At 45.0% G+C, this 25568-nt stretch overlaps 1 protein-coding gene across 3 annotated transcripts in view; it reads right to left on the bottom strand.

Annotated features, from left to right (window-relative positions):
- ZNF236 (zinc finger protein 236) overlaps positions 1-25568 on the bottom strand; it is a 1135475-nt gene that overhangs the window by 489081 nt on the left and 620826 nt on the right. For all 3 annotated transcript variants that reach the window (XM_086965182.1, XM_086965180.1, XM_086965183.1), the window contains exon 18: positions 15675-15826. In XM_086965182.1, the coding sequence (XP_086821308.1) occupies positions 15675-15826 (152 nt within the window). The remainder of the gene's footprint in view (positions 1-15674; positions 15827-25568) is intronic.

The raw sequence follows: 25568 nt of genomic DNA, 5'->3' as shown, positions 1-25568 counted from the left end.
ACGAGAGCTGGGCAATCTGCAGAGAGAAACCCCAAGGGAACTACTTCACACCCCTGACTTAAACTAGAGGTGACTGGATAAGGCTGTTCTGGATCAGTAAATAATTGTTGCGCAAAGTTAAGGTAAATGAGCACATTGCTGATAAAATACATTCCCATACTAATATAATCTTCTAAATATAACGTGTGGAATATTCAAATACAAAGTTACTTGCGCTGTGTGTATTTTGCTACTGACTAAAAACGAATGTCAGTGTGTGTGTGTATGTGTATGTATATATATCTATCTAAATTAATTGCATTTTTGTCATCTGTTTAATGTAATCAGACCCCCCAGGATTTTGCGACTTTGGGTGGCAAATCCCACGACCCAAAAAAGCAACATTTGCAGCCGAAAACCTCTAAATACACTGTATTTTTGAGGTGGGCAAAAAAATGTGCCCGCCACAAAAATACTGCAGATTTGTGCTGTCACCCTCACAACCCTCACACTCCCTCACTCGCACCCCCTCACTCGCACCCCCTCACTCGCACCCCCTCACTCGCACCCCCTCACCCTCGCACCCCCTCACACCCTTACCCACCCTCACCAGCATAGCATAACAAAACATAGCATAGCATAACAAAACAAAGCATAGGATGGCAAAACTAAACCTAGTATAGCAAAACATAACAAAACATAGCAAACCACAACAAAACATAGCATAGCAAAGCATAGCATAATAAAACACAACTAAATATAGCACAGCGTAACAAAAGATAGTATCACATAACAAACCATCGCCTAGCAAAACACAGCATAGCCTAACAAAACACAGCATAGCATAACAAATCAAAGCATAGGGTAGCAAAACAAAACCTAGCATAGCATACAGCATCATTCAGCACCACCACAGCATCACTCATTCAAATATGTTCTCTCAATGTTTCAAGCTTTATTACAAATGTCACAAAAAAATGTTAATATTTCACTTCGGTTCTTGAATTTTCATCACAATAAAATACACACGTTATTTTCAAAAGTTTAAGCTATTGCCATTATAAATTACAATCACTTTTATTTAAGTATTAATTATTTGAAAAAATTAAAAGCCATTGTTATTTGTAATATCAATACATCTAAGTCACGTAAATACAAAACATGTTGCATTACAAATGCTATAGGTGTCACATTCGCGAAAGTTATAACTATTGGCATTGTAAATGACAAAGCTATCAATTTAGCTATTTTAAAAACCAACACATAAATAAAATAATTGTCATTACAAGACCAATAGCTCCAACTTTTCTAATGCGAGACCTATTGCATTTCCAATGCTTGTTTAAAACGGCCGTCTCTCTATTTCTCTGCACCTCGGTTGAAACGAAGCATGCACGAGTGACTGAGTGAAATACATATCTATTGTTTCCGCGACTCTAGAGATATATTTCTTATTCTTGGGAAACAAAGTTGTCATGTTTATGCGGTTGTCAGAAACGAATCCCTTCTTGTGAATTCGAGTAAGTTTCTAGTGACCTCTGAGCTAGCTGGCACTCACAATTAAGTCTAGTATATTCGATAGAGATCTAGTAGACATAAGTCCTACGTCAAATCTATAGGATATATTATTCCAATGCGCAGAGCATATTGGGAATATAGGAACTACACTACATAAGAAGCAAGAAGACATCCCTGCTGAGAAGACTGAAGATGATGATACCCTTGACCCCAGCCCTACCGGCCTGTCTCTAGCGTCTGCAAACCTGCAACCTGTCTTGAAGCCAGAGACTGCAGAAAACCCAGGGAGGACTGTTGCTTTCAAAGAAGACTCAAATCTCTAGTGGACAGAGGACTTATCTGGAAGAAAACGACTCAAAGAACTCTGGATCCAGCTGGAAGCGCAATACCTGCCCACTCAGCACCCAAAACCCATGGGCCGAGTCTGAGTGGCCCCCCTGCTCAGAAAGGTCAACTCAGCGATACTGACCTAGAGTCCAGCATTGGCTGACCACTCCTGACCTCCACAATGACGCCTGCAAAGTGAATCCAGAAGTTCCCCCAGACAGCGAATGGCTCCAGTAAGAATATTCAGACATCGAAAGGCACCCCTGCACCCGAAGCCCCTGGGCCTTAATGAGCTGAACAGACGATGCCCCTCTGAAACCCTACATCACTACTTGCCTATGCTGTCATTGGTCTTCCTCTTGCAACCTCAGGTGCGATGCCTGCAGCCTGTTTGTCAAAAGAAGAAACTCCATTAAAAAGCATTGTCGACCAGGCGCCAATTTTGCACCCTGCAACAGGCCGCCTGTGTGCTGCTGGTGGTGTATGCTTGGTGCTGCGCTGTGTGCCAAAGCTTGGACCCTGCAACCAATCCACTTACCTGCAAGCAGTATGGCTTCAGGCACACCCAGGCTCCATTGAAAAGAATTGTGCCGAACTACAAATTTGACCTCTGCACCCTCTTTTTGTTCGCCAAGGATAAGCAGCTCTGCTTTGCCGCCGTTAAGCTTCAATTTATTGGGATAGGCATAATAAAAACAAAGAATAAGACACTGACAGGAGTGGGTACAGAATGAGCTGAAGGAGGATCTGGTTGCCTAGAAGGCACTTCCGATGCATATACATTTGTAAACATTTTTGATACTTTAGGATAAGCGCATCTAATTAAGAGGTAATTATGCAAGGGATGCAGAATAAACAAAGCTACTGGCATAGGTGCATCTAGCACATGACCCATGCTCTTCTTAGTTGGCCTTGGCAATAGTGTTCATCGTGGTGGGATCACAAAGAAGGCAACACAATTCCTGAAACAGTAAGAGCTGGAGTTAACCAGATAAGTGACTGGAAAGTCAGAAACCCCAATGAAGCCCATTTTTTTATTCAGAGAATTATAAGTACTCTACCGCTTCAAAGGATCAGAGCTACTACTGGAATATTAATCACAGTATCAGGGAATGCAGGAAACAAACAAGCTCAGCAAAGTTAACAATGACCACAGGAAAACTCGAAAGAAGCTGTTCGCCATAGGATATATATTATGCATTTGTCTAATGAGCAGAAGGCCATTGTTTGGATAGGGTCCTATATTGTTCCAATGAAATACATTCTCTGTGTTAGAATGTATATTACCTTTTCCGATTTTGGGGAAAACAGATGATGCAAAAGAGCCATTGGACATGCAATAATTCTGGTGCTGTGCTTTTGATAATACAGTTGTCCAGGTAAGGTGAATGTGCATGACTTATCTGTGAAGAGGAGACCCTGCAACTGCTGTCACTTTGGAAATCTGAGCATGTCCATCTTCCACAGTGCATTTCATAAAGTTCCCTCCTCCACCCAGCACCAAGAATGCCACTTATTGGCCCTCCCCTTGACAGGGCTGTCCCCATACAGAATATAGGTAGACAAGTCTAACTCAGGACTTCCCCACTACAGCAAGCCTTTGTCGTTTCTCCAGAAGATATGTAGCCACCTGAAACTGACTTACTGTCAGTGTACTAATATTGAAAAATATCCTTGTGATGTGTGCTGTTATGTTTACTATAAAACTAATGAACATCATTTTTAAAAAAAAAGAGAGAAATCTTCCTGTCAAAGGGCTGCATCTGAAGGTGAAAATAAGCACCCTGAAAGTCTAGAGATATTATCCAGTATTGAGTCAAACACAAACAAGCACTGGCGTTGCCAATAGGTTTCGCATTTGGAAAGTTGGAGCTATTGGTTTTGTAAATGACATTTTATATTTATATATCGTTATTGGCATTGTCAATAACAATATATAAATATAAAATATCATTTACAAAAGTAATAGCTACAACTTTAAAAATGAGAAACCTATTGGCAACGCCAGTGCTTGTTGGTTGTTTTTTGCACATGCTCGATGAGAACCTTGTGAATTGTGTTTCAAAAAAGCTACGGGTCGGGGAGCAAGGGAGTTCCATTATTGGGAAGGCCGCTGCCTCCATGCCACCTGAGAAGCATTGCGACAGGCTCCTGCTGGCCTTCAGTCAGGCAGAGCTGTCAGGACAGCCTGGTTGTTAGCGTGCCCCGGGGTGCTCCTGACAGCCACAGCAAACTCAACCCATCTGCATTTAACGCTAAAGCCAATTAGCAAGAACTCACTGACGTCGGGTACAAGAAATTCTAAAGCTGGTTAAAAAAAAAGGGGACTAAAGTATCTGAACAGCAATTAAACAAGTCTAGTACTCCTAAACCGTTATGTCTTCAAGCAGACACTACTAAACGCTTGCAAGAGGGAAAACTAATTAAATTAAACTTATGAAACATCCAAAAGGAAACAATCCGAACGTAGTTCCACGTAACGCCCAAACAGATGTATGAAAAGGCCGAGACAGTGAAAGAAGCTATTACAGCATAAAGGAGGCAGGGCAGGCTCATGTTTCACTTCAGGGGAGAGACAGTTTTGTTCAGGGCATGATGGGAGGTCGACATTGTTGATCCTCTGGACTAACCACAAAGTATGCATACATCTTGCACTTTTCAGCTTTCATAGAAATCCACAAACATGGAGTGCAAAACTTGTTTTAATGTGAATCTGATCAGATGGTACTGTACAACAGATTATAACCTGCACTCAAGACGAATTTCAACGCACCCAAATAAACAGTTGATGCAAAAATACCCACATGTCCATATTTATGCGTGCACATTGCAAACTGCCCCCTCCTAGGCCCACCGAGAATCTCTCGTAGACAAGGAGAGCAGCCAGGGAAACATCTTAGACTTTAAGTTCCAGTTTGCTCATCTCACATTTGGAATCCCATAATATTTATAAAGCGCTGCATCACAACTCAAGAACAACGTCTAATTTAGAATAGAGACGACTAGGGAAAAAAGAGCACATTTCATAAGGATTAGATGGAAATATATAGTTCCAACTGGAGCAATGTTTGTTGTGTGGTTAGAACGTTAAGGTACAGGAATGCATTGTTTTTCTCAAAAGCACCTTTACAGATATAGCATCACTTCACAAATCTTCTGAGCATCTACCTCGGAAAATCCGTACACAATGGAATAAATACATGGTCTTGTAAGCACTAGCCACTGAGATCGGAACATCAGCAAAGGGTCGTCCCTCAAATAGCAGCATTGTAGAAACACAAGACACTTAAAAGATTTAACCAGACAGAGTCAACAAGTCCGGACACCTCGGTCACTGTCCGAAAGGACGACTTCGACATTGTTCAAGAGAGAGTCACATTCCGAAGCAAAAGTGAAAGCAGCAACTCCCGAGGTGCCCTGCCCAGGAAGGAGCTGTCGCCACTTAATCTGTGGGACAAGGGTAGTGTAAAGTAAACACCCGCGCTTCTCAGAACTGTGTGTTGTACTCCCTGCTTCCTTCCTGCCACACTTACCCATGGAAATTTAAAAAGACCAACATAATGAAGTGAGTGGCAACTTCTCTCAAACTTTACAGTCTGGTTACATAGTATCGTAAATGATCTCCCCTTGTGGAAGTTCATAGGTTTTAAAAGACTCAACTGTAACAAGTAAATGTAAATGTAAATGTGCTTCGATTTATATAGCGCGCTTTAACCCAGGGGTCTCAAGGCGCTTGCTTAGGGAACCCGTCCTGGTATTCCCCTGTGAGATACCCCGGCCGGGTATCCACAAGGTGAAAGCCAGGCATCCCGCCGCGAGGGTCCGTAGTGGAGATTAAGCAAGCTATTGCCCAGAGTCGCAGAGTGTGACCCCGTGAGTCGAGTAGACACCGGAGCGAGAATTGTCGACTCCGTGGAATTTTGAGCTCGAGACCCGCCGAGGCGGGGAATCGAACCCTGGTCCACGGCCGATCACAGCTTCCGGGTCTGCCGCCTCTAACCACTGAGCCACGCTTCTCCAAGCACCCGAAGGATTGGAGAAGAGCTCATGCATGATCTCATCTCCCAGTTACGTCGTGTCGCTGGTAGCAATCTCCGATAGCGTTTACGAAAGTTGTCATGTTCATGCTTTTTAATCAGCCTATTAGTAAGCAATTTTGCTCTCAAATGATGTCATATCTGGTCCGATGCCAGACAGGTCGAAGAAGTGCAGTGAAAAGTTGGGAGCTGGCACTTGTAAACATTAAAACTGCTTCATGGCAGGCTCTCCAAAATGGTGTCCGCAGCGGTGTGCGGTAAGGAATCCAAAGCTGTCCCAGTTTCAGGAAAAGCCACACGCTGGCGAGCAGAGCGGCAGATAGAGCAGGCCACATCGGGGTGATTCATCGGCTTTAGAAGAAAGAACCGATTTGTGGCGAAACGCGATGCTACTTAGTGAGCTGCGGAAGATGGAAAGAAGGCAAACAAATACGGGCCGAGACCCGGCTGGGTACTGAGCTGCGGCAGCGCAGAGCACTGGGAGACGTGAGCGTTATCTCGCCTCCGCTCGTCGAGAGCCCCTGTAGTGACACGAAGTTGCTCAGTTGTTGAGGAACCACACAGGAGAGCTGGGCCATGCATAGCGCAGACTGCAGCAAAAGAGGGATGTGAGTGGCGGCTCGTATGGTGGTATAGGCGGGAGTCGGTCTCTCAAGCAATAAAACCCATTGTGGTATTTGGACATCGCAGGGGCCCCAAAATGTACAGCAAGCATAGACAGCAATGTGTGTCAGGAGCGTCTGGGGTGAGGTAAGCGTTGGAAGGATTTGAGAATGACGCCATGACAAAAGATTCAAGAGATCAAGCGATCCCGGTGAGACGTAACGCACAATGGGTAACCGTGTTTGTTTGGACCCCAGACCCGGCCTCAGACCCTGTAGTTTACTCACTGTGATCAGGCTTCGTTTAAAGTGCAATTTTAAAAAAAGCAAACGCTGTTGTTTACTCACTGTGAACAGGCTTCATTTAAAGTGCAATTGAAAACAAGCATTGTGCTGCGCTTCACTTCAACAAAAAAAATAACATATGCGTGGGAAAGTGATTCCGACGAGGAGGGAGTGGGAGAAGGAAAGGGATAGGGGAGGGGGTTCACGCACGGCTGTAAGGCGGATTAGGGTAAAGTGCAATTGAAAACAAGCATTGTGCTGCGCTTCACTTCAACAAAAAAAATAACATATGCGTGTGAAAGTGATTCCGACGAGGAGGGAGTGGGAGAAGGAAAGGGGTAGGGGAGGGGATTCACGCATGGGCTGTAAGGCGGATTAGGGAGATGCTCGTGCTTGTGTGGTCACGTGACCCGCATTTGTGGTCACGTGACTCACATGCACTCTGAGAAAACCGCAGTGGTTTGACCAGTCGATCGAGCCCTTGAATTTTCGCCTATTACATTCGCAAGCGAATGATAATAGGCGAAACCTAAAAAGATCTAATTGAAGGCTATCTTGTTTAATTCTGCAAACTCAAGATCTATTTTTGAAACCAAGAATAAGGCAGACTTCCATACTTACTGAGCACTCCAAAGTATCAGAAATAGCCCACTTCGTCTTTCCTTGTCTGTAAAAATGGGTGTAGGCGCATTTCCACACAAAGTTCTCAGAGACACTTCGGGGTAATTTGGACCAATGGAAGGAGAGATATTGTCAGCCTCTGCACCACTGTGGATGCTGGCATGGACAACTCAAATGTGGTTTGCATTCTAAAACATTCAGTATTCGTGGTGAAACAGACTTGCTTGAGTGGGGAGCCCAGAGCGTGGGTTTGGCACTATTGTTAATCCTCTTGAGAGAGTTAGCAGGCTCACAGCTAAATCAGCTGGGGATTGGGAGGTAGTGGTACCAAACCTGAATCCAAAAGTTTGTATTTTGGAGGAAAAGCAGACAACTGAACCAGTAGCTAGCAGTGGAGCCAGCATGAAAAACTTGTGGCTCGCTACACTAATGGCCAAGTTCACTGACATCACGACAATACCAAATACTGGTCACTGCCGCTGGAGTAACAGAAACACTTCCCAAGAGTTACATAAAGTGTTCCTGGTAAATGGCACAGAAAAAGGATGATCCGGTCGCCTGAAAGACAACGATTTGCACCTCTAAAATTCCTTTGAGGGAATTTAACTGGTCCAGCTTATAATTTTTTTTTTTTTTGGTGTAAGAAGTTTATTGCACTTTATCATAATAGAATCATACACGGAGTCGCCTACAACCTCATCAGGCCGGCTTTTCAAGTATGTCACATGAAGAATGTGTGCAAATTACACAGCCCATCAGCCGACATCCAAGGGACCGGCGGCGTTGTGTCAATGATCATGTGACATTGTAGTGCAGTACATATGCATATCAGAAACACGTTAGTCATCTTACTTTTCTTTTTTTTTTTTTGAGGTAAAATCTCGAACTCTAGGAACAACAAACAACCCTCTTAACCTGAGTAGATACCATCACTGTGTCACAGCATCCTTCCCCCCGTCACCAGTTGATATCACTACACCTCATCCCATCTTGATTGACACATCCCACTCTATGGGTTATCCCCATTCTCCACCGATTCATGTTCCAACAAATAGCTGCGTAAGTACATCCAGTAGTCCTTGGGCCTCGATCCCACTGGCAGTTCCTCCTCATATACAACCAACATATCTCGGCAGTACGTTAAAACTTCCAACCAGTGTTTAAGTTTCGGCCCTAATTTACTGTTCCAGTGCATCGTCACCCGTCTCTTGGCCATCAGCAATGCTACCCCACAGAATTTGCGCCTTTGCGCCCTCAGTTGCGGGATAACTCCCAACAGACATATCTTGGCCTCACATTGCATTGACACCCCAAGCATTTCATTAAGGGCCTTCATGACCTCATCCCAGAACCTAGCCACCCTGTCACATTTCCATGCCAAATGCATAAAGTCTGCGTTGTCCTGGCGACATCTCACACACCTAGAGTCATCTCTTAACCCATAGCTATGCAATCTCATTGGGGTATAGTACATTTGATGCAGGTACTTGTAGTGAATGATTCGCAGGTTCCCATTTGGCGTTAACATCCCTGTAATTAAGCAGGCTGTCAACCACTCGTCTTCTGTGAGTTGTGCGCCTAGTGCAGTGCTCCATTTATCTCTCGCTCGTTCTGTGTGCAGCCCTATGTCTCGCTGTATGCTGGCATACAATTTCGATACTAAGTGGGAAGCTGTAGGCGTGGTGAGTACAAGCTGCAAGGGCGCCAGTGTTTTAGCCTCATTCGGGTAATCCGGGAGGTGCTCTTTGACTGCCCTTTGCAACCTGTAGTATGTAAAACTAAAGAGCAATGTTGGGTTAGTAATATATGTCAGGCTATCTAGTGTTTTGAAGACCCCCTCGTGGAATAAGTCTCCCAACTTATCTATCCCAGCACTTTTCAGCAAATCCATGCCAACCCTTTCCTGTGTGACTGAGAAAGCTGAGTGGTGCTCCATTGGAAGGGCAGGTGCATATAGTGGTAAGCAGTTCGCCGCCTTTCCCATCAATCTCCACGCTTCCGTGGTTGTGTTCACTGGGTTAATTGCATGTACGTGTATACTAGGCCTTTTATGTGTTATTATACTCGTCAGCGGAATCGGGTCCGCGTCTCCCGCCTCTACCGCCACATGTGTCAGGAAGGGTATTTCATGGTACCAGTAATGCGCGAATTGCGCCTGAGCGCACAAGTAGTAGAGATAAAAATCCGGAACCTTGAAACCCCCCTGCGCGAATGGAAGTGTCATAGTGTGTAAATCCAACCTGGCCTGTTTCCCCGCCCACAGTAAGGTAAGCACCAGTTTCTTTATGTTACGGAAGACCTCCGCAGGAGGTTTGATTGGGATATTATTAAAGAGATAGAGGAACTTGGGCAGTAACACCATCTTAATTATCGCCGCTCTATCCGCCAGGGAAAGCAGCAGTTTATTCCACCTAGCAACCTTGTCCTCCAACGACGATATTGTCCTACCATAATTAGTGCGGATAACCAGCTCCGGGTCCCTATGGAACCATATCCCCAAGTACTTGGTTGGTTCGTCTGACCACTCAAGAGGGTAGTCCAGAACCGAGGGATGCGTGCTATCTGTTAAAGCTAGTACTAGAGATTTGGACCAGTTTATCTGTAATCCCGAGTGCTGTCCGAACTTTATATACTCTCTTATCAGGGGGTTGAGGTGTTGTTCCGGATTTTTGACATACAACACCATGTCATCTGCATAAAGCGAGATGTGTATGGGCCTCAACGGTAGTTGTATCGCTGAGTAGTGGTGATGTTGCCGAATTTTGCACGCCAGCGGTTCCAGAACCAGCGCAAATAGCATTGGTGAAAGCGGGCATCCTTGTCTGGTGCCCCTACATATTTGTATCGGCTCCGAGACATATTTATTTATTCGTAACCTAGCCGTTAAGTCTGTATATAACATTTTAATCCATCCCAGAAAGATAGGTGGAAATCCCATGCGGAGCAGAACAGCCTGCAGGAATGACCTGTCAATGGTATCAAATGCTTTGGCCGCGTCTAGTAACACCGCCACTGCTTTGATGTCTGGTGCCAAGTAGTGAGCCAATGCGAAGAGCGTGCGCGTGTTATGCACGGTGGACCTATCAGGTATGAATCCAGATTGATCCGGTCAAATTAACATGGGCATCAGTGGCTTAAGTCTATCTGCCAGCAGGCTTGCTATTATTTTCGTGTCGACATTAATGAGGGAGAGGGGGCGGTATGAATCGCATTTATCCTCTTTCTTCCCAGGTTTCAATAAAGCAATCAACAGTGCTTCCCTCATAGATGGCGGCAGAGACTGTGCCTCGTGTGCTGCCCCATACAGTCGCACCAGATATGGCGCCAGCAAGTCCGCAAATGTTTTATAAAATTCCGTCACGTACCCATCTGGGCCTGGCGCCTTGCCATTGGGGAGTCTCCTAATCGTATCTGTGACTTCTTCTACCGTGATTGGTCGAGCCAGATATTCCCGGTGTCCGTTTGCTAGCCAAGCTATTTCTACGTCTGCCATATAGGCCAATAATTCTTCTTGCGGTGGCCCGGGTCGGGCTTCGTACAGTCCGCCATATGTGGCCATGAATTCTTTAGTTATTCCCCCAATGTCTCTAGTGACCTGTCCCTCCTGGGTTTTAATAGCTGTGATATTGTGAGGTGTGCGTCCTGAGCAAATCTTGTCTGCTAGCGCCTTGCCCGGCCTGCCACCTTCCCCATATCTTCTGGCAGTTGTACGTTTGGATACATATTTAAGCTCGTCCTCCGCAAATTGACGGTGTTCGGCTAGTAGCGTTTGTAGATCTCCTAATATTTTGGTGTTTCCCGTTTGTGTATATTTCTGTTCTAGATCATGTATGGCTGTCTCACGTGTCTGTATCTGACTTCGGATGTCCTTCAGTATGCCTGCAGAGGTACTAATGCAAACCCCGTGAATCGTGGCTTTAAATGCTTCCCACAGTAGACAAGGATCATCAGTCTTGGGGTCATTTAGTTCGAAATAGTCTATCATTGCCTTATGTAAAGTGTCTACATATACCGGGTCTCGCAGCGCCGCCGCATTAAACCTCCAGGTGAAAGGCGGCGGTACGTAGTGTGGGATGGTCATCTCAAACAGCACTGGGCTGTGGTCAGACAGTGTCCTGGGGACATGTCTTATATGTGTGTTCCAGGACGCCACCTCGCGTGTTCCTAACCAGTAGTCCAGTCTGGACCAGCTGTTATGTGCCGCATTTACATGTGTCGCCATTGTCATATCTGGGTATTGATCCCTCCATACATCTATCAGACCCAAGTCTTCCATCGCATCCTGTAACATCTCTCTCGCCCTGACATGTGGTTCCAGTGTGCCCGTTGACCTGTCCAGCCCATCTCTCATTGAAATCCCCCCCCCCCCCCCAAAGTACATGTTCCACCTGGAGACCTGCAATTACACCCCAGACAGTCCTGAAGAAACCTGGGTCATCCACGTTAGGGCCATATGTGTTCACCAAAGCCATTCTCCTGTGTCTCACTGATCCCACTATAATCACATACCTACCATCCTGATCTTTGTGTGTGGAAGTTATATCAAAATGAGTCCCCCTCTTTATTAAGATGCTGACCCCTCTTGAATAGGACGAGTAATTCGAGTTGATGACTGACTCCGCCCATCTGCTACCTAGAGTGGATGAGTTCGTCGTGGCAATATGCGTTTCTTGTAGAAAGGCTATGTCAACCCGTGCCCTATCTAGAGACGCAAATATCTGTCTGATTTTCTTGGGGTTCCCTAAGCCCCTTACATTCCAAGTAAGAACTTTTAAGGTGTGAGATCCCGTCACGTTAGTGCGAACAGGGACATCCATTTCATGTTAGCTTTCGACTCGGTGTCTGTCTTAGTGATGGGTTGCATCTTAGTATGTAACAGGTGTAGTGAATAACACATTTCAATTGCTTCAGCTAGAATGTTCAGCGACAGGAAGGTCGCCATGCTTCTCAGACACAGTGACTGTAATATAACAATCCCCAAATCCCCCTCCATCCCCCCGCCCACTTTAGCGCCCAAACTTTGCCAAAGCCTTACCCGTGAACTGTTCCTAACAGTAGTAGAACTTGAATTGGGGCGCACCCTCTTGGGGGTGTCGCCAGGTTCACACATCTCCATCCACATGGTGGATGTGGACAGAAGTATAGCGTACTAATAGTGATAGCATGTACATTCCCTTCTGTCCCTTCTCCCACCCCACGCAAGTCCACAATCGCACACTTCAACTTTGCCGCCAATTTGCAAGTTTGCCGTGCCTTGAGCGTCCAGCACCCTGCTTTACACTTGCATGTTTTTGTCTCCGCTGTCTCTCTCAGCTGGACTCCACCTCCCTTTACCAGTGGACAGCCACACCCCTAGGAGCTAGTGTCACCAAGTGTCACATGCTGTCATGTCAGCCCTCCGCCTGCTGCAATTGCGTTGTGCCACCCATCATAGACGAAAGTCCATACCCTCCAGCTTCTCTCTCCATATTCGATCACTGTACTTACTGCGAGAGGTGTCACCTCCGGTGCAAATGTTCAGCTGCTCCAGGCATGTGGCGTGTGAGAGGCCCTTATGCTCGCTAGCAGTGCGAGAACAGGGCCGCCCGTCGTCTTTCTGGGCGCTCGATAGCGTGTTGATCTCATTCCGCACTGTAGCATTCGGCAGCCGATACTCGTCCACAGCTGGGTGTACAGTAGTCCTTTCCATTGTCTTCGCTAGGGGTCCAATTTGCCCAAGAGTTATTCTATGTCGCTGGTTTGGTCTTCCCGATCCTGTGACTTCCTCCGCTTTCCCAGTTTCTTGACGTACTCCTGAGCCGCCTGCACTGTTGGGAGTATTACTGGTTTACCCGCTGACATGACCTTGAGTTTTGCTGGGTATAGCATTGCGTACTCTAGCCCCATATCTCGTAATTTTTTCTTCACCGGGGCAAACTCCTTGCGTGCCATCTGTACCGCCATAGTGTGATCTGGGTAAAATTCCAGGGTATTTCCTTGATGCGTGATTTTGCCCATGTCTCTGGCCAACCTGAGTACTGTATCCCGGTCCCTGTAGTTCAGCAACCTCGCTATTATCATACGTGGGGCTGCTCCCGGTTTAGGTGTCGGTGCCAGCGATCGATGAGCCCGCTCAACAAGGAAGACAGGTGAGAGTTTATCAGCTCCAAAGACCTCTTTCAGCAGTCTTTCCACATAGGTCTCCATCCTGCCAGTGTTGGTGGACTCTGGCAGGCCAGAAATGCGTACGTTATTTCGCCTGGACCTAGCTTCTTGGTCCTCCACCTTCGCTCGTAGAGTCTCTAGCGTTTTATCCTGACCACTGCACGTTTTCAACGCGGTCCTGGAGTCATCTTCGACTTTTGAGATCCTCTGCTCCGCTTCCGCCAGCCGTCCATCATGCTTCTCAATCTTTGCCGCCATGTTGTCAACCCTCAGCATCACGTTATCCAGTTTGTTGTTCATCTCTTGTAGGCTCTGCTGGATCGCCCTCAGGACAGCCTCCATTCCCGCGCCCTCAGGCGTCTCCTGGTCTCCCTCAGTGTCTGGGGTGGTCGCGTTGTTCTTGCCTTGCTTTCTGGTTTCAAACGGTAGTTTCGACTGTTGCTTGTCCGGTTTACCCATGTCGCCCACGTGTTTCTGGGGGCTTTGGGTGTGCGGGCTAGCGTGTTTCTGGGCTACCTTCACGGCTGTGGTACGGCGGGCAGGTGTCCGGGGTCTCAGCAAGGTAGTGGGTTTACTCATCAGCCATCGGCCGGTTGCGGGCGGCTTTATTGCTTTATTTATCCCTGTCAGTACCAGCTTAAGCAGCCTTCTCAGTTCCCAAGCGCCATTGCACACTTGCGATATCAGATCTGAATACTGGGGCTCCTAGGTCCGCTGCTGCGCCATGCTTCCTGTGATGCAAGAAATTTCCGTTCTCAGCGTCACATGGTGATGGCCGCGCTCCAGCCCAATGGCCGCAGCTGTAGTGCCTTGCTAATCGGCGCTGTCACAGTTTGAGGCTTTGGCAGGTGCGGGTCGTGTACTACCCGGTTGCCTGGACGGTCCACTCGGCAACACTGCTTTCGCGCCTCTCTCTCCCTCCCAGCTGAAGCTTCCACTAATTTGTCTTTAGTTGGCGCACACTCGTTCGCTGCCTATGCCACCCCCTGCCATCAGCCACTTGCCTTTCGCATTTCGATCCTGTGTCTGCAGTAATCACTTCTCCTCACTCGCTCGTGTTACCCAGGTCTTCACCGCCTTTCCTCCCGGGACCTCGGGTTTGCGTTCCAGCACCTCCGCCATCTTGCGGTCGCTGGAACGCACGCTGTATCTCCGCAACTATCTTGTGTTCTAGGGCTCACCTCCAGTCTTCACCGGTGCGTTGGTGGGGTGTTTGAAGGGGGCTAAAGGCCGCTAATTAGCTTCCGTCCGGCGGAGCTGCCTTTCTCAGCCAGCCATCCCGCAGTGCGCCCTCTAGCGCCCCCCCGTCCAGCTTATAATTTGGCAGGATCAACAAGTTCAGAAAAGGAATATGAATGCTTATCTTAGATCCTTGCCTTTTGCCTTCTACTGCTGTACTCATTTACAAAGAGAAGTTTTAACTTTTGATGTACCATTGATGATGGAGACGCACAGGAAAGCGCATCTCAACAAGGAAATGCTTTTTTGATTTAGAATTAAATGTAGAAACCTCATGTTATGGGGTCATCCATACCTTCAAACTGAGAGAGGGCAAAACAGTTTTATAGGCTTTAAGCTTGATGCCCAAAATCAGCAAGTAACACCCCTAAGTCTCTCATAGACAATTGCCTGTGAAAGTACTCACAGAGCTTGAAATGCAATACATTCAGAAGAAATACCTAGAAAAAAACATCAACTCAGAGGACAAAAATAAAAAAATAACCACAAAACACAAGTGCCAGTTTACGCCATTATGGGCTGGCTGCAGCAGGTTGGGTGTGCAAAGATACTTATGTGATCTGTGGCCATTTTACAGAAACGTCTCCAAAATCTAGAAGTTGTCTGAAAACTTCAGTGGGTTAAAGAAGAGAAATAAGCAGAAGGCAGTATTCATGAGAAAATTGCTTTCTTGGTGGCTTGGTGAATAATCATAAATAGGGTATCATTAGTAGTAAAAGGCTTAAATAACGACAAATAAAATAATGATTTTTTTTTCTATTTGCAATTAACATGAATCGTATCAACTGAATTGGCCTGAGACATAGCATGCAAGAGACGATCCTGAGGGTGTTAGACTGGGTAAATGATCATTCTTAGTTCATAAAGATGTAAATGCAAAATGTTAAATTTTGAAGAAAAAAAGGAAACAAGATGTAATTACCTGTGTGTGTTTTTTCATGTGATTTTAAAACCCCTGCAGAAACAAATCCACGCCCACACAATGTGCACTTGTAAGGCTTCTCGCCTGTATGAGATCGCACATGCTGCTTTAAATGGCTAGACCTCTTAAACCTTTTGTGACAAAATTCACACCTGAATAAAAAAAGACAAATACATAAATGTTAATGCAAATACCAGTTCTATAAATGCATACATTTTAAGCACCATTATTATGGAACACAGCAAATTTTAACCATAGAAAAAAACATACATTTGTACTGAAGAAAATGCACTGCTTTACATTTGAAACAGCGTATATGGATCGCTCCATCCTTCCAATAAAAGCTCCATTTGAAAATGTTGGTTACCATGTCCACAAGGGTAACATTACACTTTAGATACAAAGGATCCGAAAAACAAGGGAAGAAGTGGAAACGCAATGAAGCTAAATAGTTTAGAGAATATAGACGTGAGCGAGGCAACGGTATCAGTCCACAGTTACAATGAACTTATTTAGGAGTGGGCCCCATTGATATTTAAATCCTACTTCAAGTCAAGTCAAGTCAAGTCATAAAATTTATATAGCGCACTACATACCCAGAGGGTTTCAAGGCGCTTAGGAAGGGGAGGAGGATTATTTGTCAAAAATCCACGTTTTAAGCTGTTTTCTGAACGCTAGGTGATTCTGGGTGAGGCGAAGGTAAGCGGGGAGTGAGTTCCATGTTCTGGCAGCCAGGTATGAAAAGGATCTGCCTCCCATGGTGGTCTTGTTGATGCGAGGTACAGTGGCGAGGGCTTGGCTGGAAGAGCGAAGTTGGCGGGAGGGGGTGTAGAAGGACAGTCGAGAGTTGAGGCAATCTGGTCCGATGTCGTAGAGTGATTTGTGTGCGTGGGTAAGCAGACGGAAAGTAATCCTCTTATTGACGGGTAGCCAGTGGAGGTCTTTAAGGTGACCAGAGATGTGTTCGTTGCGTGGGATGTCTAATATGAGCCTGGCTGAGGCGTTTTGGATTCGTTGTAGTTTCTTCTGGAGTTTAGCGGTGGTACCTGCGTAGAGGGTGTTTCCGTAGTCCAGTCGGCTCGTGACCAGGGCATGGGTGACTGTTTTCCTTGTTTCGGTGGGGATCCAGCGAAATGTTTTTCTGAGCATGCGAAGAATGTTAAAGCAGGAAGAGGATACGGCTCTGACTTGTCTGTTCATAGAGAGTGAAGAATCCAGGATGATGCCAAGGTTCCGTGCGTGGTCTGTCGGGATGGGTGCATTTCCGAGGGCTTCCGGCCACCAGGAGTCGTCCCATGCAGAGGGAGATTTACCTAAGATTAGGACTTCTGTTTTGTCTGAGTTTAGTTTTAGACGGCTTTGTTTCATCCATTCGGCAACTTCTTTCATTCCTTCGTGTAGGTTAGTTTTGGCGGTGCTGGGGTCATTGGTGAGAGAAAGGATCAGTTGAGTGTCATCCGCGTAAGAGATGATGTTGAGGTTGTGTTGGCGGGCGATGGCCGCGAGGGGGCTCATGTATACGTTGAAGAGGGTGGGACTGAGTGAGGATCCTTGTGGTACGCCGCAGATGATTTCAGAGGCCTCGGACTTGAATGGTGGGAGGCGGACTCTCTGGGTTCTTCCGGTGAGGAACGAGGTGATCCATTCCAGTGCCTTTCCTTGGATTCCGATGTTTCTGAGGCGTTGTAAAAGGGTGCTGTGGCAGACTGTGTCGAAGGCTGCAGAGAGGTCGAGGAGGATGAGGGCGACTGTGTCTCCATTGTCCAGTAGAGTTCGAATGTCGTCTGTTGCTGCGATGAGGGCGGTCTCAGTGCTGTGTTTGGCTCGGAAGCCAGATTGTGAGGGGTCGAGTGATTTGTTGGCTTCGAGGAAGGCGGCGAGCTGGTTGTTGACAGCTTTCTCGATGACTTTGGCCGGGAATGGAAGAAGCGAGATGGGGCGGTAGTTTTTGAGTTCGGTGGGGTCTGCTGTTGGTTTTTTCAGAAGGGCGGTGAGTTCAGCGTGTTTCCAGTCTTCTGGGAAGGTAGCGGAGTTGAAGGAGCAGTTGATGACGTCTCGGAGGTGCGGAGCTATGATGGAGTCTGCTTTGTTGAAGATGTGGTGAGGGCATGGGTCTGTGGGGGATCCAGAGTGGATGGAATTCATCAGGCGGATGGTGTCCTCAGTGGAGATTGGGTTCCAGGCGTTAAGGGTGTTAACGAGGGGAAGATGGTCAGCTGATGGTAGGGTGGGTTGGCTTCCGGGTTGGTTGTCAAAGCTGTTGTGGATGTCAGCAATCTTGTTGTGGAAAAAAGAGGCTAGGGAATCGCAGAGGGTTTGAGAGGGGGTGATGTCGTTGGAGTTGGCCGAGGGGTTGGAAAATTCCTTGACGATGTTGAAAAGTTCCTTGCTGTTGTGGGCGTTGTTGTCAAGTCGATCCTTGAATGCTGTTTTCTTGGCTTTTCGGATCAGTTGGTGGTGAGTACGGATGGCACTTTTGAAGGCGTCCTTGGTGTTGGTGGATGGGTCTTTTTTCCAGGCCTTTTCAAGGGAGCGGCACAGTTTCTTGGAATTCTTGAGGTCATCGTTGAACCATGAGGCCTTCTTGATGCCAAGTTTGTGTTGACGTTTTTTCAGTGGTGCTAAGGTGTCGGCGGTGTTGGATAGCCAGAGGGTGAGGTTGGAGGCGGCTTCGTTGGCGTTAGAAGAGAGGGCTGGGGAGGTTTGAAGGAGCGATGTGGAGATCTGCTCCGTGGTGATTTTGTTCCAGTTTCTTTGTAGAGTTGGTTGGAGGTGGATGCTGGGTTTCGGCTTGTTGTAGGTGAAGTGGACGCAGCTGTGGTCAGTCCAGAGGAGATCCGTAGTGTGACTGAAGGAGACATGGTTGCTGGAGGTGAAGATGGGGTCGAGTGTGTGACCTGCGATGTGGGTGGGGGAAGTGACCAGTTGTTTAAGTCCGAGGTTGGCGAGGTTGTCCAAGAGGGTGGCGGTGTTGCGGTCGTTGATCTTTTCAAGGTGGAAGTTGAGGTCTCCCAGAAGGATGTAGTCTTTGGAGGGGAGCGCGTGTGGGGTGATGAAGTCCGTGATGTCTTCACTGAATTTTGCGCGGGGTCCTGGTGGTCTGTAGAGGAGAGTGCCTCGGAGTGTGGTTTTGGGGTCGATGTGGATCTGGAAGTGAAGGTGTTCGGAGTTAGCGAGGTTGGCGTCAGAGCTGGTTGAGATGCGGATTGATTTCTTATGGACGATAGCGATGCCTCCTCCTGTATGGTCTGTGCGGTCCTTGCGTGTGATCTTATAGTCATCAGGGATAGCGATGGCGATGTCAGGGGCGGAGGAAGCGTTCACTTCCCAATACATGCTTGTGCTAATCCTAGTCAGAAAGATAAATATGTTGGAAGAGCGTTCAAACAAAATCATCCCGATTTCAGATAGCAACATGTATTACAGTAGAAAGTTCCACTCCATGTTTAGATTTTTTAGCAGTATTTTTTATTTTACTTCCTGTACACAATGTTACTTTCACATTTTATTCAGAATAGTGGTTGCTTAGTTACTTACATTGAGAGGCACAAGGCAGAAAAACTTGAGAAGCAGTGATTTTGACTTTTACGACAAAACAATATATATTTCAACCGCACTAGAAACACTGCATGCATATACATACATATATATATATATATATATATATATATATATATATATATATATATATATATATATACATACAGCCCATGGACAATTAAATGATAAACGTTGCTATACCAAATTTACTGGGACTGAACTTAAAATGATGTATGCCAATTGTTATAGAAAACTGCCAAATGGAAATCTGAGGGCCTGATCACAGGGCAAGAACATAAATTCCTAAAAAAATGATTACCCGGTAGTGCCAACGATGTATTTTCTACCTAAGCTGCATAAAAATGCAAAGAACCCCCAGGTCGACCAATTATTTCAGCCAGAAATAGATGTCTGGAACATATGTCTCAATATATCGACTTCTTTTTGCAAAGCCATGTAAAGAATTTGCCATCTTATGTGAGCGATACCAGTGATTTCTTGTACAAGATAAAGGACATTGAATGGAAGGAGAACTATTTATTGATAGCATTGGAAGTATGCTCGCTATACACTAGCATTATACACTCTGATGGCCTGAATGCACTTGACTTTTACCTACAGAAATCTTTGCATAACATGACAAAACACAGACATATGTTGTTGGAGATGGTGGACTTTTGTTTAAGTAACAATGTGTTCATGTTCAATAATTTGATGTATAGGCAATTGCAGGGTGTCGCCATGGGGGCCAGCTTCTCCCCCAGCTACACGTCTCTTCACATGGGCTGGTGGGAGGAGCTGGTTCTCCTGACTGAGCACTTAGAGTCTATGAAATCTCATGTAAAAACCTGGCTACGATTCATAGACTACTTGTTCGTAATATGGGATGGGGATCTAGACTCAGCAGAGAAATTTGTGCTGGATATTAATGTAAACAACTTAAACCTGCAATTTACGGCTACTATTAGTAAAACATCAGTCACTTTCATAGACACAGAAGTATTTATTGCACAAAACAAAATAGAGACCAGACTCCACCGCAAATTAACTGCTGAAAATTCTACCTTGCACGTTAAAAGTTCACATGTGAAACATCTCATAAACAGCATCCCATATGGGGAGATGTTAAGATTGAAGCGTATACATAGCAGGGACATCGATCTGATACAAGCCCAATATGAAAGCAAATTGAGGTTTATGGAGAGGGGCTACTCAGAGCACATAATAGAGGTGGCCATCACTAAATCTATGCAGAAAAGAAGGCTGGAACTTCTAACGGGTAGGTCAGAAGCAACAATAACTAGTGAGGACACCCCACAAACCATACCCGAGTTTAGGATTATTGTACAATACAGCTCCCAACACAAACAGATTGAAACTATAATTAATAAGAATTGGCCCTTGCTTTTAAGTGACCCAATAATAGGGAAAGATCTCCCAAAAGACCATCCATAACTTATAGTAGGGGGCAATCCATGAAGGATGAGCTCGTCAAAACCAGTCCAGAGGTTTTGGAATCTACAAATTGGCTCCAGACACATGTAGGCTTTTACAATTGTAAAGTCTGCAAAGCTTGTCTCCAAGCGTTGAATAAAACCAGCTATCATTCATCATTCGATCTGAAGGAACATAAGATCAACGAGCTGCTCACGTGCAAAACGGAGTTTACTATTTATGTCTTGATCTGTCCATGCAACCTGATGTACGTAGGGAGCACTAAGCTCCCCGTACATAAAAGGATCTTACAACATCTTAGAGCGATTTGCAATCAGGACAATACATACCCTGTGGCAAGACACTTTAAAGCCAAACATGACTCCAAAAGTAATGAATTAAAATATTTTGCAATAGACTGTGTTCCGGCGAGCAGACAGGGAGGCAATAGGGAGGAAAAATTATGCCGCCTCGAGACCCGCTACATACTTGAGCTAAACACTAAACATCCTTCGGGTCTTAACATCACAGAGGATTTGTATACATGTCTGTAATAGGCATCTCACCAGTGGTCACATAGCATGAAATAGGAGCTCTTTTAGGTGATATATAGATTGAATTTAATATCTTTTTATGGGCTTTTAAATATTTATTAATAAATGTTTATTCAAATCTTGAACTAAAATTTCCCCCACCTATGAATTAATTGTTTGCAATTTTTAATACGTACTGATTCACTGATTTTGTAAGTATTTATTGCAGAAAATATGGTGAAACTCATTGGAAATGTTTTTTCCGTTCCTATCTGGCCCATCCAAGCATGCTTGATGAGAATCTCCTATATACTCTCAATCCTGAACAGCTTGATATGTTGAGACTGAACGGGTATTTAAACCGATATTAATTCATAGACATTCACTTATATCATCTATCAGGATGTAGTGGGTATTATACCGATATCAGACCTGGGCTTATAATTACCACCATATGGCCCACAAGCACGAGGCACTTTATTTCACTTTATTGAACCCACTACTTATGTAGTTTGGCAATGGGGCTCTATTGCCACTGAGCAGTTACTTTTTGCATCTGGTGTAACATAAATGACTAAGATAAAGTCTACTCAATTGGACATAAAATAGAGAAAAGAAATGTAGGAATAGAAACATTGTATTTTGTAACGCTGCATACCAGAAACCATTTCAGAAACTATTAAGAAATATTCGATTTTAATACACCTTGTTTTGCACTAATCACTTATTCTTTCAGGACATGGTTTTAATATGTAAAGTAATTTTATATTTTTTTACATAGTTTTAGCCACAACGTTTACAATGTATTTTGCACAAACAGTATTTTGTCATTAAGAAATGTATGTAGTTTTTGAACTGCGTAACTTTTCTATTTCCATTCGAGTTGTAGGCAATAACATGTGACTAGTTTAGAGGCCTATTTAACCAATGTCCTGAATTGTGGCTGTGTCATGTGATCAAGCGCTCTGGGCAGCGCGAAACGCGTCATGGCGATTTGAATCTACAATAAACTTCACTTGCACTTACTTTGGGTCCGTATCAGTGTTTGCAGCTTTAGAAAGAACCTGTGAGAATTCGGATAATCCTTGGAATATATATATATATACTAGCAGCCCGCCCCAGCGTTGCCTGGGGCAGAAGGGGGATGGGGGCAGCATTTCAGGCTTGCGTGCACTCCCGCCCCGACCCCCGCCCGCCACGACATTGTCTGTGTCCCGGACAATGTCGTGGCAGGCGGGGGCCGGGGCGGAAGTGCACGCAAGCCTGAAATGCTGCCCCCAGAGCCTGAGCCTTACCTCAGCCGCATTTGTTCAGGGCCAACCTCCCGCACAGGCTCCCTCCCGCCCCGACATTTCCCGTGTCCCAGAGCCTTACCTGAGCCGCCGCTCCTCCCCGCGCTCCTCACTTCACCGCCTCTCCTCCTCGTCATGACGCACCTGAGCTGCCGCTCCTCCCCGCCCTCCTCACTTCACCGCCGCTCCTTCTCGTCATCACATACGTTGCGGCCAGCGCTACGTCGCGGCCAGCGCTACTTTCAGGGCACTACTTTTTTTTAAAGTTATATTTTTAAATTTACGTTTTTTTTATTTTCTATAGCTTATGTCCATCTGCACACCCTGAGGATTACAACAATGTATTGGGTGTGTGGATTGGCGCTGTGGTTCCCGAGTTTACCTTGCCAAAAGGTTTGTGTTCTCTCTTTATAATAGTAGTAGTATAGATATATAGTAGGTAGTTATAGTTAGGATTTTTTTCAAAGTTAAATCTCAAAATTCTATTTGGAATTACTTTTGCGCCGGTTGACGAATCTGCCTGAAAATTTCCTCAAAATGGCCTCGTCGATCTCCGGTCCTTCCCTGAAAGTTTGGGGGGGATGCGTCAAGCGGGGGCCGAGATAAAAGAGGGGTCCCAAAACGCGTTTTCCCCATGTTAATTTCCATAGGGCGGTCAACCTCACTTTTAGCCCGAACAGCTGAATGGATTTCCACCAAACTTGGCAAAATTGTAGGGACTGGTAGCCCGATGTGCCTTTGCTATGTCTCAAGATATGTGCTCCAGTGGATTTTGAGTAATTTAGGTTCAAAAAAATATATATATCTGTAAGCGCGCCCCGGTACGCGAACCGGGGAGCGCACCGGGCGCGCCACTCGACTTGCGCGCGAAAAGCTGATTGGCTCTCGGGTGTCTGTAAACATTCCAAATATATATACACATACACACACACACACACACACACACACACACACACACACACACACACACACACATATATATATATATTGTATATTTGCACATTGATGCATCTTTGCACTTTACCTAAGTACTGTGTAGAAGGACTTAATTAGAGCAGCCAACATTCACAGGTATTTAACCCATGAACCACAGGAACTGCAATATATATGGAGTTGGACAGCCACATAAGCCTATGTGTATTATATGTACCTCGCGATCTTATACTGTAGCAAAAAGATTTTTTTTAGCATATTACATACTTGAGCGGAGTGCAATGGGGATGCAGTGAGGCACCCAGATATTTTAATTCAAGAACATGTTTACATTGCTAATTGGCACTGACAACACATTTGCACTTTATGGGCAGCCACATTAGCCTATGTGTATTATGTTTACATTGTGTTTTACACTGTAGCATTGTCTGAGCATTTTATATACTGAGGCTGAGTGCAATAGGGATGCAGTGAGGCACCCAGATATTTTAAGCCTATAATACGTTTACATTGCCAATTTGCACTATCATCACGCTAGTACTTTACATGATTCCAGGTTGTAGCGTATCATAAATAATAGCAGCCAATAAATAGAGGCATTTATGCCGTGATTGCAACAAACCGTATTATACACAAATGGAAGCATAACTTCATTATGTTGATTAGCAAACTATATGTATTAATATTTTGAAGCTATATCAATCAATTTTATGTGAAAAAAGTGGCTGCTCTCAGTGGTGATATGACATGCTCAGTGGTGGATGACCAGGATAATGTGATGAATAAAAACACAATTCCAGCACGATTATATTAGTTTGGCATAGCTCAATTACAACAACTGTTCATTATCAACATGAGCATTGATTTAGTTGCGATTTTTGAACAATGTGTATATTTATCGTGTATGAACCTTTAATGCCGAGAGATATGACATGCTCAGTGGTGGATGACCAGGATAATGTGATCAATAACACACAATCCCAGAACGACTATATTAGGTTGGCACAGCTCAATTACAACAATGGTTCATTATCAACATGAGCATTGATTTATTTGCGATTTTTGCACAATGTGTACATTTATTGTGTATTAACTGTAAAAGCCGAGAGTATTAGATGGTCAGGCAACCGACTTCACAAATCTTTCTTCTATGTTCATGATGCAGCAAATCACAGGGTCTTAATCAATCTGTCACTTCAAATATGAGCACTGTGATTTTACAAGCTGTCATGGGATCAAGGCTCCACGGAGCCGAAACGTTATGCGACTTAATCTGCAAGGAACTAAATAAATTTGCACTTATCTGAAGATCCGTGTCCGAGGTTTTGTCAAAGCAAGGCGGGAATCGTTGGTTGCTGACAAGAAAACGGTGAATTGGACATATATATATATATATATATATATATATATATATATTTATTATCTACTGGTTGCCGCCAGTAGATAGTTATAGTTAAGGTTAGGACCTAGTTTCCATAGTAAAAGCATTTTTTGTTTTCCCAATATCTTTAGCGCCGAATGACGAATCTTCGCCAAATTTTCGAAACTCATGGGGCGCTCTGGTCAGAACCTAGCCTGAACGTTTCGGGGTGATTCCGCAAGCGGGGGGTGAAGGAGGGTCCCAAAATGTGTTTTTTCCATGTTAATTTCCATAGGAACCTTTAGACACAGCTACAGCCAGATCTGCTGAACGGAATTGCACCAAATTTGGTAAAAAGGTAGCTCTTGTTTCAGAAAGAAATATTATTGTTAAATGGTGTAAATCCGTTCAGTAGTTCCTGAGAAATTGAAAGAAGAGGTCAAAAAATGAATTTCTCATAGGAAACTTTAAACACGGCTACAGCTGGAAATGCTGAACGGAATTACACCTTATTGGCAAAAAGGTAGTGCTTGCTTCAGAAAGCGCCCTTTTTTTTTAAATGGTGTAAATCCGTTCAGTAGTTGCTGAGAAAATTAAAAAATAAAAGTTTCGATATATAGAGGCGCAGTGAATCCGCTCAAACTCCCGGCCACAAGCTTTATTCTAATTTGCTGTCAACACTCCAAACCAGGAAGTGTTGGCAGCCATCTTGTGACTCTGTAGAACTGAGTCACAAGAAAAGAGAAAAAGAAATACCAAAAACAAGAAAGGGGGCAGGGTAGAAACACCCTGACCCCCTAGG

The sequence above is a fragment of the Lissotriton vulgaris genome, chromosome 4_1, assembly GCF_964263255.1.
Source record: "Lissotriton vulgaris chromosome 4_1, aLisVul1.2, whole genome shotgun sequence".
Lineage (NCBI taxonomy): Eukaryota > Metazoa > Chordata > Amphibia > Caudata > Salamandridae > Lissotriton > Lissotriton vulgaris.
The sequence above is the reverse complement of the archived record's forward strand: the minus strand, read 5'-3'. Positions and strand labels throughout refer to the sequence as shown.